Source organism: Aethalodelphis obliquidens, unplaced genomic scaffold, assembly GCF_003676395.1.
Source record: "Aethalodelphis obliquidens isolate GAN/ISIS:26980383/991018 unplaced genomic scaffold, ASM367639v1 scaffold6, whole genome shotgun sequence".
In the NCBI taxonomy this organism is placed as follows: Eukaryota; Metazoa; Chordata; class Mammalia; order Artiodactyla; family Delphinidae; genus Aethalodelphis; species Aethalodelphis obliquidens.
In genome coordinates, this window is record NW_020837950.1 from 73,721,779 (window position 1) to 73,735,621 (window position 13,843).

The 13,843-nt window shown below is 55.7% G+C and overlaps 1 protein-coding gene across 6 annotated transcripts in view; it reads right to left on the reverse strand.

Moving 5' to 3' along the window:
- Positions 1-13,843, reverse strand: part of RGS12 (regulator of G protein signaling 12) — a 93,121-nt gene that overhangs the window by 49,633 nt on the left and 29,645 nt on the right. For 3 of the 6 annotated variants that reach the window (XM_027103834.1, XM_027103833.1, XM_027103835.1), the window contains exon 4: positions 39-60. In XM_027103834.1, the coding sequence (XP_026959635.1) occupies positions 39-60 (22 nt within the window). Of the gene's footprint in view, positions 1-38; positions 61-748; positions 773-886; positions 920-11,549; positions 11,619-13,843 lie in introns of those variants that run through there. The other 3 variants (XM_027103837.1, XM_027103838.1, XM_027103839.1) reach the window with 3 other exon arrangements.

Sequence of the window (13,843 nt, forward strand, 5' to 3'; positions counted from 1 at the left end):
AAAAATAATAAAAATATACATCAGAAATTGTGACTTACCACCATCAGACACAGTTGCAGACTGAAAGAAAAGAGAGAGAGACATGAGTTAATTGGGCCTCATGACAGGTCAGGAGATGATAGCACGTCCACGTGAGGAGCAAAAGCAGACTCTGGCCGTCCCGGTTCTGGGAGCGGGTGTCCAGGAGACCAGCCGCCTCACTGGGGCGCGTCCCTGCGCTTCCTGGGCGAGCCGGGGAGCAGGCCGGGCGGAAGCAGCCCATCTCCACTTGGGGACAAATCCCAGCACGTTTGACATCGCCGTCTTAGTAACAACCTCGGTGAGAACCGTGTTACAACTTCGGTCTGATCAGCCCGGGCTGGAGTCCGTGAGGCGCACCCACGTCCAGGAGGCAGGCACCCTGCCCACTGTCCGTCCAGGGCCAGGCGCTGCCCTGGGCACATCACAGCCCTGCTCGGCGCTCTCACGCCGAGGTCCGGCCCGCGCAGGGGTGAAACCGCCCCGGTGGTAGCAGAGTGGGGGCTCGCCCACAGCCAACCCCGACCACCAGGCCCAGCCACCCTGAGCAGACAGATGCGGACAGGCCAGGACTGGAGGGAGGAGGCCATCGAGGGAGGTCCCGGAACGACAGGCGGGCTGGGCTCCCAAAGAGCTCTGAGCAATCCTCCGATGGGGACAGCTGAGCAAGGCCCCCTGGGGACCCGCCTGTGGGTCAACAGTTCTGAGGTTGCAACCTAGGGAAGGTCACCTGGGACATGGAGGGAGAGGGCTCCGGAGAAGGAGTCGGGAAAGGGAAAAGCTGGGCGGAGGCAGGAGAGGGTGTCGGTGGCACAGACACCAGGGAGCCTTCACCGCGGGAAGGGGAGCAGGTTCAGTGCAGGGCAACCTGCTGCCTTGTTGACATGTCCTGGTCACGGCACAGGCACAGCTCCGAGAGCAGCGGGCAGGAGGGCCCCAAGGCAGGGACGGGGGCCAGCGGGCCGTTGGTGCGGTACCGGGCACCGGAGCGGGCGTGCTGCCCTCTGCGTCTTTGCCCAGCGCTGGGCTGGGCGCAAGGAAACCTCCCAGGCACGCCCTAAGAATAAACCCACTGCAGAACCCCCAGGCCTTGCACACCTTCCTCTCTGCAGAGGGAAGGGAGACCGGAGTGCATGCCGTGGAGGGTGAACGGGGAGCCCCTTCCGAAGTTCTGGGCCCCCCCAACAAGCAGAGGTCATGTTTTAAGACCCCTAAGGCCAAAGCCAAACAAGTGAGGACAGAGGTGCCCCAGATTAGCTGCTTCCGGTGGAAGCCCCATCCCCCCGGGGGAGAGAAAGCATGTATTTGTGGCTGAATTTTGAAAAGAGCCACCACGTCAACTGCATCCCCTACTCACTGTTTGGCCCTCCCGTCGCCAGCGCCAGGGCCCCCCAGACCTTGCCTCCTTGACTTCACGGAAGACAAGGGACGCTCTTGGTCGCAGCCCCTCACCTTGTGGGACTTACACCTACCCTCCTGCCCCCAAGGGTCTGTCCTCTGACAGCGAGAAGAAGAGGCTTCCTGACGGTTTTAGGATGGGGCTCGTCAGCGTTTCACACCATCGTGAGCCCTCGGTCAGAAATACTCTGGAACTATGACCTGGTACCTTATCCGTATATTTTTCAATAGTAAACACACAGGCTATTGTGGGTCCAGCTTTGAAACCTTCATCTTGCCAGACAGGCGGGCAGTGCGCAGGCCCCGGCGAGCCACCAGCCCTCACACGCCAAGGGCCTGGTTTTCACCGGAGAAGCGCGGGGTGCGTCTCCTTCCCAGGGTGGACGAGTGCACTGTGGGAGGCTGTCCTTCTGCCCGTGCTCACAACAAATCACCTACGATCGTGTTGTAAATTAAATAATATCAAAGGCAAATTACTCCCTTGAGATTATGAGAAGAAAATCTGCAAGGCCATACACAGAAGCAGAAATACTATCAATAACAATTTTGAAAAATAAGTCATAAAATGCAAAATCCACAAATGTGAAAGATGTGGCTCACTTCATGTTACAATCATGACTAAAACTAAAGTCTCAGGCTTCAGCAGACTGAACAAAATGCACTAAAAAATCTCACACGTATCCCCAAAATGAACTGAACTCAAGATCCAGGAGACAGGAGTGTGCCTGAAGCCAAGAAGGAGGTGGCAGCTGAGTGCGGGCAGCCCACGGGGAGGCGGGGTGGGTTGGGGAGCGTGGACACGGCGAGCAGGGCGCGCTCAGCGCATCTGAAGAGGCTCCAGCTGGGGGGCTGCCAGACTCCAGCGTGGGGGGCCCTCTGGTGCAGTGTGAACAGATCCAGGTAAAGTTCCCCAAACGTGCTTTTAGAGCAGTTTTAGATTCGTAGACACATTGTGAAGCTAGCAGAGAAACAAACATGCTTTCTAACATACTGCTGCTCCACAGAAGCAAGGGGAACCGTGCAGGAGGGAGGGGGAGGGAACGGAGAGCAGCCAGCAGACGCCAAGGCCGCCAGGCGGGACGCAGGGCTGGGCGGCGCGTGTCCACTCACTCGGACGCTCATGGGGCAAAGAGCCCCAACTCCGGCAGCCACAAACACAAATCCTCCGGGAAGGCCCACAGGAGTTCCACGAGTGTGAGCCTGCCCAGACGTGAGCTCACAATTCAAAAATCCCCCCCCAAACCCAAGGAAACCCCACCACGAGAAAGAGCCAGCAGAGATAGCAATTAACAGAATCTCAGACACTGGAAGGTTCTAATACAGATGTCAAATAACCATGAAATTGTGAAGAAATGAAAGTTGCAATAAAGAAAAGAGGAAGTAAGGTGGTAGATATGAAAAATAACCCAACGGAATGATTGACAATGAAAACTACAACTGCTGAAATTAAACACTCAGTAGAGAGGTTAACAGAGATTAGAGGTTGAAGAGAAAATTTGGGGATTGGAAGACAGACCTGAAAGAAATCACACGGATGGCAGCACAGAGAGGAGGCACAGGAAACAAGCAGCAGAGACTAGGCTGCACTGGGAGGGTGCACAGAGAGGAAATCCTGGCCAGCCTGCAGCAGGGCCAGCGAAACCCCCTCAGGAGTGAGAGCTGCTCTGCCCACAGGCCATCCCTCCAGGAACTTCTCCACGATGCCCACCAGGAAGAGGCATCCTGGGTCCAAGTCTCAGTTGTGCCGCATTTTCCAGGAGGGACTCAAAGTCTACAAGCCACAGCCTCAGGGATGTACTTCCTTCCCTTTCCCCACTTTGGGTAGCTGTCCCAAGAGTAGGCGTCTGTGGAGCCACAGGCTGGTGGCCTCTGTGTGCTGAGGGTTCTCCCCGAGCGGCCGGATATCCCCGCCCAACCAAGGCCCTAAGCTCTGCACAGAAATCCTTGACGAGAGGCAAGTTCGCTCTGGGATGGCTCCTGACACGAATCAATGCAGAAGGATCACCGGAACTAGGTACGCAGCCCTGCCTCGCGTCTCCCACCTTCTCTGTTCGCGACTTGTTATCCTGGCAACTGTCTCCATGTTAATCCAAAAGTAGAGCTCTATGGAGACGCACCTTAATATCACCTGGACACAAAACTACTGTCCCGCTCCAAGTTTCCATACTTTTGGAAAAGTCGATGATGACTTCCTGACCAGATTACTTAATTTGCAAATAATGTATAATTATCATTAACCTAATTCTCCCATTTACTCTCTAATATTTATTCCATTTATAAGCACACACCTGGGAGTGACAGAGCTGGGCCATCACGTGAACCGACATGAGATATCCCCCAAAAGGGCCCGCTGGATCCCTAGTCAGCGTCTGATTCCTTGGCCGTTTTGAGAAGGATACGGAAGCAGGCTACGGAGCACATCGCAGGGGCTTCAATATCAGAGGAGGTGAGGCTGAAAGAGGTGACACAGCGCAGCACGGGCAACAGGTGCTGTCACGGGAGGGGGCGGGGGAGGGGGCCAGCGCCTGGCGTAGGGGCAGATGAGACGGTGCAGGCAAGCAACCTGCCGACAACAGCCTTGGGGGAAAGGCAGGCCATCCCCAAATCGCTTCTATTGACCTTGGGATCGGCACGTCCAATTCTGACCCAATTACCCTTGTTGAGCCTGGCTTGCACTTTTCAAGCACATCCTGGTTGACGGGGGAAGCCTCGAAAATGGCAAACATTCAGAAACCCCCACAGATAATTCCCAAAGAAGATCCCCCACAAAGGGTGAGAAGGACTAACTGCAGCCCAACGTGACTTTTAAAGTCAGGCATCCCCCGATTTCCTGGCCTGCTTAGACCATATAAACATTTTCACAAACTAAAACTTAACTCGCCTAACGTTTGTTCTCATACTCAGTATAATTTGTATCAACGTGTTTTCATTAGCCTGTACTTCTTGGGTTCTTCCCACATTCCCATATCACACGCTCTTCTTATAAGAAGTGCAGCTGCAGAAAACAAGCTGCCGGTTAAAAGGTGCCGGAAAGTGAGCATTTTTCTGTGCTTACAGTTTAAACACATACCATAACTAAACAGCGCTAAAAAGGTCTACGATATGTCTCCAAGACTGGGGTTTACGCTAACGTAAATACATTTGCTTTTAAAAACTTACAAAGTATTTAGACACGTAATTTAAGTTCAAACAATCTCCATGCCTCAGGTCAGCCTCTTACACCTGAGAGCTCAGTGTGAGCTGATTTGGATCCATTCCCAGCAGGAAATGTGTCTGGGCCACACATGTGCACAGATATTTTATTTTTAATTAATGTTTTGAACGTTCTAGATAATTTCTATGAAGAGTGCTATATGATTCTGGTTTATCAAGGCCGAGTCTGTCAGTAACATTTGACAATAGCAGTTATGAGAATATATCATTTCCTAATGATGCGGTACATAGTAATATACAGATATACATTTTCAATTTTGAGCTACTGACAAAATTTCCTACTTTGAACATAAGAAATATTAAATAACCATCTCTGGTTCTTAAAATAAGAGACCAAAGGCTTGTAACTTGCCTAAACGTTTTGAAAAAAGAGATAATCCCAATGATGAAAAGCCTTAAGAATCTAACAATTCAATTTGCATCTAATTTATATTCATTTGGCCTTTTAAAAGCTTGATCCTCTAAGTTGTTTTGTTTTTAATATTTATTTATTTGATTTTTATTTGGCTGCACCGGGTCTTAGTTGCGGCACGCGAGATCTTTAGTTGCGGCATGAGAACCCTTAGTTGCGGCATGTGGGATCTAGTTCCCTGACCAGGGATCGAACCCAGACCCCCTGCATTGGGAGCGTGGAGTCTTAGCCAATGGACCGCCAGGGAAGTCCCGATCGTCTAAGTTTTAAAGCGACTGCTCGCTGGACGGAGCACAGAAGAGAGCAGGGGGTATGGGGCAGGAAGACCACAAGGGGTGGGATGAAGGGCCATCGGACAAGGGATGGAGGGCCACTCTGCGGGTCCCACCCACACGCCAGCCCGCCCTCTGCTCCTAGAGCTCAAGGGCCTCCACAGCAGGCCAGGACCCTCCACAGAGCCATCAAATCAATTCAGCGCATCGTTAGCAGCATTTGTGAAGAAATGAGATAAGACGGGATAGAACACTGTGAAAGCGAAACACCACGAACGCCCCGGGGTCTCCGCTGTTAGAGCCCGGCCTCAGAGTTGCACGTCTGCGTGCACGCGAGCACACACACCCCGTGTGTCCTGATGTGACACGCATCCCCTGCGCGGGCTGTAGTCCTGGGGTGGTGCGTGGAGAGCACCTGTGCAAACGTGGGGAAGCCGTGTGTGAACGGCTCTGAGAGCAGAGAGGCAACCTCTCCCTCCCCTTGGCCTGGAGCACCCCATCCGGTACCTAGCGCTCACCTGCAGCCTCACCTGGAGAGCCCACTACCTGGGCTGCAGCTTCACCCACGCCTTCTCCAGAGAAGCCTTCCACAGCCATGACGCCCTGTACTCCGGTCACATACGGGACACGGGGTGACCTCCCATAGACCTCGAGGGGCCCGAACCAAAGGGGCAGTGCCCGCGCCCCAGCCCACCCCGGATCCACAGCATTGCACACACACTGTGCACACACACCCCGCACTGTTCCTTCCCAGCAGTTTCAGCCAGAGATAGCTGGACACAAGGCTCACGTGCGGCAAGGAAGAGTTCTAGGTTCAAACCACGACTTCACAGCAGAGGGTCTCTGCGAGCCAGAGGCTGTGGTGACAGCAGGACGACAGCACCACAGGTGTGCTCAGTGCTGCCCAGCGACCAGCGGGGTGGCCGGACACAAGGCGGGCCGGGGCTCACCAGGCAGCTCACGGCGCTTCCTGGGAGGGGTGGGGACAGGCAGTGGGGGCCTGCAGTCAGAGGGCGCAGGGGCCCCAGCTCAGAATGCAATCTGTGCGTCTCCTGTGTATGTGTGTGTGTGTGTGTGTGTGTGTGTGTGTCCCAAAGAGCTCTTCAATCTCCAGTAAAATCAGAAGAAACCGAAAACCCACAATCACAGCATTTTCCTAAGAATTTAACAGCTAGTATTTCCACTGTGCCCTTGGAGAAGCCTCAGATCATTCATTACAAAAACAAAAGCCCAAAGGAACACGGACGAGGTAGCACACGGGCGCCACACCAACGCTAGGGGTTTGGGGTGAGCATCCAACTTTACACGAGAACCCTCTGGCCTCACTGCTGAAATGAAGACGAAGATCCCCTCCACGCTGGCCAGCCCAGCGGAAGAAAGACCCACATCCCCACTGTGTAGACAGGGCGGAAGTCTCAGAGGGTCTGGGACAACTTTCACGTCTGCATCCCCACAGGACAGCCGGACTCCTGCAAGTCAAGTTATTGTAAACGCTGGCCTCCTGGGATGTCCTGGGCAGGAAATGGCACTGAGTATAGCCTCAGACAGGCTCGCTCACCGGGAGCTCCTTCTGGATAAAGAGTCCACAGAATCCAAAGCCCCGTCTCTTCTGAACTTGGAGCCCAAACCCAGGAAACGTTTGAAACGTTTTCTCACGGAGGCCGAGGTGCAGCCACCGCTTGAAAACCTCTGCTCTGCGGAGCTGGAGCCCCTGCTCCCCAGGCGGGCCAGGGGCAGTGGCAGGGGGCGCCGGCCCTGGGGTCAGGGAGCGTGGGAAGTGGGGAACGCGCTGGGACGGCTTCCACTCACTCAACAGAACGCGCGCTCCTCCAGACGCAGGGTGCCTGCCACAAACCTGCCACCCAGGAGCTTATGCGAGGGGCTGGAGATCAATCCAGAAAGTCAAGTCCCCGCCGTCCCGGGGAGGCAGGTGTCGCGGAGCGCATGGCACAGAAGGGGGCCAACGTGGGGCAGAGCGAGCGGGGCCCCCAGGGCCCCAGGCAGGACAGCCAGCGGGCGAGAAAGTATAAGGTCAGACAGATTTGGAGGGTCTCGCCCAGGGGCCTGCTGACCACAGGGCTCCGGGGTCGGGGACCCCGGCAAGAGCAGGGCTGGGCCCTTCCCCCAGACCTCCCACACGTCCTAAGGGACGCATCTCCAGATCTGCAGAGGTGAGGCGAGGAGGGCAGCCTCGAAGTAGCAGCGGGATGCTGGGACGCAGACAGGTCCTGCTGTTTCAGGAGAAGGTGGGCCCAGCTTCCACACCTGCCAGATGAGAACCGTGTGCTCAGAGTCGAGGGGAGAAGCGCTCTCTGGGGGGACCCGGGAGAAAGGAGCCGCCTGCGGCCACGCAAACAAACAAGAGAAAGGAGGGACAGGACGCAGGGGAAGCCCAGTTCCAGGTGACCCAGCCCCTTACAGAAGAAAGGGAAGATGTGAACAAAAGGGAAGATGATCGTTTCCTTCACGTATACTAGGAGGCCTTCTTCTTCTACAGATAACAAGAATCAGAGCGTTAAAAAGGGAGAAAAGAATTTGTGCAGCCCACAGATCAAGTGGGGTACAGTGGACGGTCCTGGACAGACTGAAGCCACTGCCCCATGCAGTTTTCAGGTGAAGAGGCCTGGGGCAGAGCAGGCCTGAGCGACTGGGGTGCACCCAGCATGACGGGATGCCCGCTGGCAAAGACCGCTGGACACGCAGCCCGGTGCCACCCCGGCTCTGGTCAGGACCACCCAGGGCGGCAGAAGCAGAAGCCGACGTGGGGGGAGAGGCCCGTGAGCACAAGTCAGCTCATCTGAGCTAAAAAGAAACTCGGTCAACTGAAGGGCTCCCTCACAGCCCATGAAGCTTCTCCCGGAGAGGTTCAGAGAGAGCGGGCCCCACGCCTCAGACACGCCAGCCCACAGAAGGGCGCGAGCTCAGATCTGCCCCTGCCCACGCCGCCCGCAGCCAGCAGAGGGCCAGCCGGGGTCCTGGCGTGCGCTCTGCAGGGAAGGGAGCAGCGGCCCACGCCTGGCCACCCTGCGCCTCCCGCTTTAGGTCCCCACTGCCCCAGCACACGGAGCTGCCTTCCTCCGGGGCTCCTCCCTGGGACGCACTGCTCAGCGTCGCATCCCCTCAGCTGCGCCTGGACCGCGCCATCCGCTCAGCGGGCGCCCGCCGCCTTGACCGCCATGCAGCCCGCCCGCTGCGGCCGGTCCTGACACCTCCCTGCTCAGCGCCGCCCAGAAAAGACTACTGTACCGTTTTTTTACAGGGCAGCCTTTATTTTCAAATCCCACCCAGAGCCCAGCGCACGCAGGGGTGAAGCCCCTGGTGTCAGGCAAGCTCTCTCCCCGGGACTCCAGAGCCCAGAGGCACCTGCCTGGGCAGAGGGAAGGCCGCACGGAGCTGCCACACCCGACTCCAAAGACCGCCCGAGTGCGACGTGGCAGAACCTGTATGCACGCCCGGGACCCACAGGGCTGAGCGCCCTCCCGGAGCAGCCGGGCCACCGGAGCGGACGCCCAGGCGGGCCGGACATCTCCGCCCGGCGGCACTGGGTGCTGTGCACACGGACTGTGGGTCTGGCGCAGTGAGAGCAGAGCGGGGACGCAGGGTCAGGTCGGCCGAGGTGGTGCCCACGGCGGTGCCCGGGGCCCCCGACCTCACGGGGGCTGCTCCCACAGCCCAGAAGGCGGTGTGGAGCCTGCCGCTGGCTGCGGTGGCGCGGGGTCACCAAGCTCTCCGGCCCGGCCCTCTGCTTGGCAGGGCTGCCTCACCGGACGGCACATGGCCAATTCTGTCGCAGCCCTCCTGGGCCGCGGCCCGGCCACAGCGCGGAGCACCGCCGCGGCCCCCCACCCCAGTGAGCCAGTCAGACACGGCAGGGGCGCTCGGACACCGCTCCAAGGTCCGCAAGGGGTCCAGAGAGGGAGCCCACTAAGCCTTCCTTCTTCCCGCAACAATTTCTCGCGCCTCCTCAACATGCGATCTTACTAGCCCCTGAGGCTGTAACAGCCCATCGCAGTGTGGTTTAAATATGATGATCGCGTTGTTTTGGCAAAGGGGCAGATACATTTCAAAGTCTACTTATGTTGGACCTCATTCCTAAAAGATGGGGAGGGCTTCCCTGGTGGCGCAGTGGTTGAGAGTCCGCCTGCCGATGCAGGGGACGCAGGTTCGTGCCCCGGTCCGGGAAGATCCCACATGCCGCGGAGCGGCTGGGCCCGTGAGCCATGGCCGCTGGGCCTGCGCATCCGGAGCCTGTGCTCCGCAGCGGGAGAGGCCACAACAGTGAGAGGCCCGCGTACCGCAAGAAAAAAAAAGATGGGGAAACCAACAGGTTCATCTGGCCAGTGAGGGCCTTGCGTTCCTGCCGGGTCCGCATCCATCAGCTTCCCTGTGCGCTTCTTAGATGGCTATGGGAGATGTATTCTCTCAAGGCTCACGGGTTCTCCTCTCCAAGATGAAAGGCGCTACAAGAGACACAGCGCCCTTCACAAGTCATGGCTTTCCTTGAGCACATGCACACTGTGGACGGGGCCCTAGGGCTCCTGTGACACACCCATGGTAGAAATGGACAATCTGAGGCTCAGGGGAGGCATAGAGCTGGCAAGGGGAGGGCGGCCTTCCCACACGGGCCCCCCAGCCCTACTGCCCTTCACCCCAAGACGTCTCTCACTAGGACTGACCTGGAGGCCACGGCGCTTTCTGCCCCCTTTCCCACCGGCCCGCGGGCAGAGCCGGCCAGACCCGGAGGACTGCACACTGCCCTACCACCTTCCAGCCCATTTCCTATTGCTTAAAATATGACCTTACCAACGAGATTTTGTTATTTGCTGGGTTGAGCATTTGCAAAATTTCAAAATGAATCCAAATCGTTTATGTAGGCAAGTAAAAGGCAGATTTCTAGTGATTTTTTTTTTCACTCAAAAAACATTTTCTAAAACTTGCTTCTATATACCATGGGAACGAAAATGCAGCCTACATATATGTACAAGTTAGTAACTGGTCAATTGGTGCATATATCGGACACAGTGTATCCAAAGTTCCCTCTTCCACCAGGACGTGAAATGGAATGGACAGGAAACGTCAGTACTCCTGCAGAGAGGGCCAGAGGCAGGCAGGCAGCAGGCTCTCCCGTAAACATCGAAGCCGCCAGCCCACCCTCTCAAGTGAGCTTTATCAGTACAAGGAGTTTTCAAAATACATAGTAAATATTTTTAAAATCCATTAAAATCTGCACTTCCTTCACAGGCAGGACTCTTGGCCTGTCCAGCAGACCTACTTCTATTTTCTATTTAAAGGGAATGATGCAGTCATTTTCCTAAACCCAACACCCAAACCAGTCACTTCTGAGCAAGGAGTTCCTCCTGCTGTTCTCTACAGAAGGCTCTAACTAGACATCAGGAGAACATTTTAAGATGAAACAGCTCTCAGAAAAGAATGAATTTAAACTGGTGCCCAGTAACTGGGAACAATCTTTTGTAAATAATTTAAATTTATGTTTGCCTTTACACCAACACAGCACAGCCACGAGAGGAAAGTAAAAATTATTTTTTTAATTTAATCTCAAATCTTTTAAAAACATTTTAGAGTAAGTTCAACTCTATAAGCTTAGATACTCATCAATCCTTCCACACGATTGCCAGTAAGTAGTTCCCCGTGTATGTTTATGAAGCAGAACCAGCTCATTAGTTTAAAATGCGAGATCTATGCAACCAGACCACTTTGCTGTACAGCCGACACTAACACGTTGTCAATCCATTTTAAAAAAGAAACTACACTTCAATTTTAAACAAGAGAAAACGTTAGCTATGAAACAGTAATTTAAAGAGTAAGAAAAATTGTAATACAGGTATCTGGTCGAAACTGAATATCTCAACACAATTAATTCACTCATCTTCAAAATCTATCACAATCACGATGGTAAGGGCAAGGAAACACGGATGCTCTCTGTAAGGCTGACTTAGGACGCGGGCAGCGTCCCCCCGAAAGGCTGGGGGGGACCGGTGTGACCGACCCCCAACTCAGCCTCGCTCTGGGCGTTGGTCTGTGGTCCCAGAGCCAGCCTTTTACCTCCACGGGACTCACTTCAGGCTCCACGATGTAGACACAAGAAAGACATTTTCAAAGTTTACACTTAAAAGCTACCATTCTCTAAACAGGCTGAAAATAAAGCAGTAACCAAGATGCCAAGTTTCCTTTAAACAATTCCGTTTAAGTGACGAGAAACATCTGGAGTTGCTTACCTGCTGACTGTTTAAAACGTGAGTCTCCTTTGGCAACCCTTTTTCCAAATTCATCTTAAGACAGGAGAACTTCTGACCCGCACCAGGCACGCAGCTCTAAAACACACCATGCAGCCCCGCCGCACGCCTGTGCACGTCAGAAAGTTTAAAGACATTTCAGATGAAGTTCCATCCTGCTCCCTCCGTAACCCATGGCAACAGGACACTGCAGGAAGCTGTGGTTTGCCAGGGATTCAGACTCTATCTCAATTGTCTCGTACAAAGAAAAAAAAAATCCGTTTACATAAATCACGCTGTGAGATCATTTTAAAAGTATTTCCTCTACCAAATCAGAAGAATAAACCTTCAGCTGATAGGGGTAATCGCTCAGTCGGCACAGCAGCTGCAGAGAATTTGTTTTTAGCAGCATGGTGCAGTGCGCCGGCTAATTACAGAGGCTCACGAGTCTATTGTGAGCTCCACGTGCACACGTGTGCAGGGCCAGCCCTGGGAACCTGCCGTGTTCCTAAGACCTGTCTCGGGGCCTCGGCCCCGGCTCCACGATCTGCCGTCTGCCTCCCAACACCTGACACAACCTGAACGCGAGGGGGCCATGGCAGGTCCTGGTTTTAAAAGGCAAGAAGGAAAGAAAAAGAAAACTGTTTCCAGAACCTAGGTATCACTGCAGAGCTACCTGCTAGCTTTCTGGACATTCGGGATAAACTGCTCTCCCCAAGGTGCTTCCCTGTCAAAACCTCTCCGCAGCAGGTGCCCGGGGTCTCGTCTGAGGGGCTCCAGGAACGGCCCTCGCTCCTGGCGTGTTAGACCAGGAGGACCTCGGCACGCATCCTGTCCAGGGCTGTGGGCGCAGTGGTGCCCATGGGCCAGCGGGCGGGGATGATGGCCTGGGGCTGGGGGTCAGGCTGCCAGCCGGAACGCGCCGAGCCCACCGTACTCTGTTTCCGTGGGAGAAACTCGCACACGGCCAGCGTGAGTGTTCTGTGCACGGGCAGAACTCTCAGAGATAACCAGCGGGCACTGGCTCGGGCTTCCTCAGACAGGCTTTCTCACACAATAAATGTACGGAAGCAGGAGAGGGGAAGGAGCAGAGGCTGCCACGGTCACCCTCTCCGCCACCACGGAGTACAGGAACAGGCCAATGGGGGATGCCGGGGGCTGTGATGAGCCAGCAAGGGGGGTGGGGGAGACCTCGCCGGCTGGCGGACAGCGGGGGAGGGCTGTGTGGAGGGGCAGGGAGGGGACCCGCAGCCCCACCTCTCCCTCTGTGCAGCTGCCCCTGCCCCGGGAGGGGGGCTCCAGGACATAAGAAGCCACTCCTTCCAGCTCCCGGGGTCCCCGGTGCCCGCCTGGCCTGGAGGGGCTTCGAACCCTCTCCTTGGCAGGGCCTCATCTTAAAGAAAGGGGGGCGCCCTTACAAACGAGGCCCTCTGGGCACACAGACACCACGGCGGGAGGAGCTGTGAGGTACACGCTGCAGGCCTGCAGGGCTGAGACACGGCGCTAGACACAGCGACATCCTTTCCACTGCCCAGCCTCCCCTTCCAGCACGTACACACGCACACATGCACCCATCCACGTGCACACCTTCACACGCGCACACACGCACCCATCCACGTGCACACCTTCACACACGCACACACACCCATCCACATGCACACCTGCACACACACACCCATCCACATGCACACCTGCACACACCCATCCACGTGCACACCTGCACACACACACCCATCCACGTGCACACCTGCACACACGCACCCATCCACGTGCACACGTGCACACAAGCACATGTCCAGAGAAAACCCGCTGGAGGGCTCTGGAAAGACAACCATGGGGTTTTCAGTGATCAGTTGAGCCCGTGACTCTGTGACCTGATCATCCTCCTCGCTGATTTCCGAGGGGCCTGTACTAATTCACAGGGTTTCGGCGGAGGTGCTGGCCTCCCAGCCAGAGCGGGGGCCAGCAGCATCCTAGCCCCAAAGGCCCACCAGACAGACCCTGGAGATGACCACCAGGGACCAAGACGGGAAACAGACTGCAGGACAGGCCACGCCCACAGGGCAAGCAAAGGACCTCCTGGGACCCTGGGAAAACCTAGCACCCAGGTGCTGGGCCGCCCAGGTTACCACTTCGGTGTCAAACTTGTCTTTATTTTAATCATTTCAGACAGAAATATATGTGTCCCTGCAGAAGCAGAACAATTTCACTTTGCGTGTTTATCACGTTCAGCCCAAAAAGCAGCCCAGGACCATCAGGGTCCAGGTGCAGCTGTCCCCTCTGGGTTCTTCTGTCCC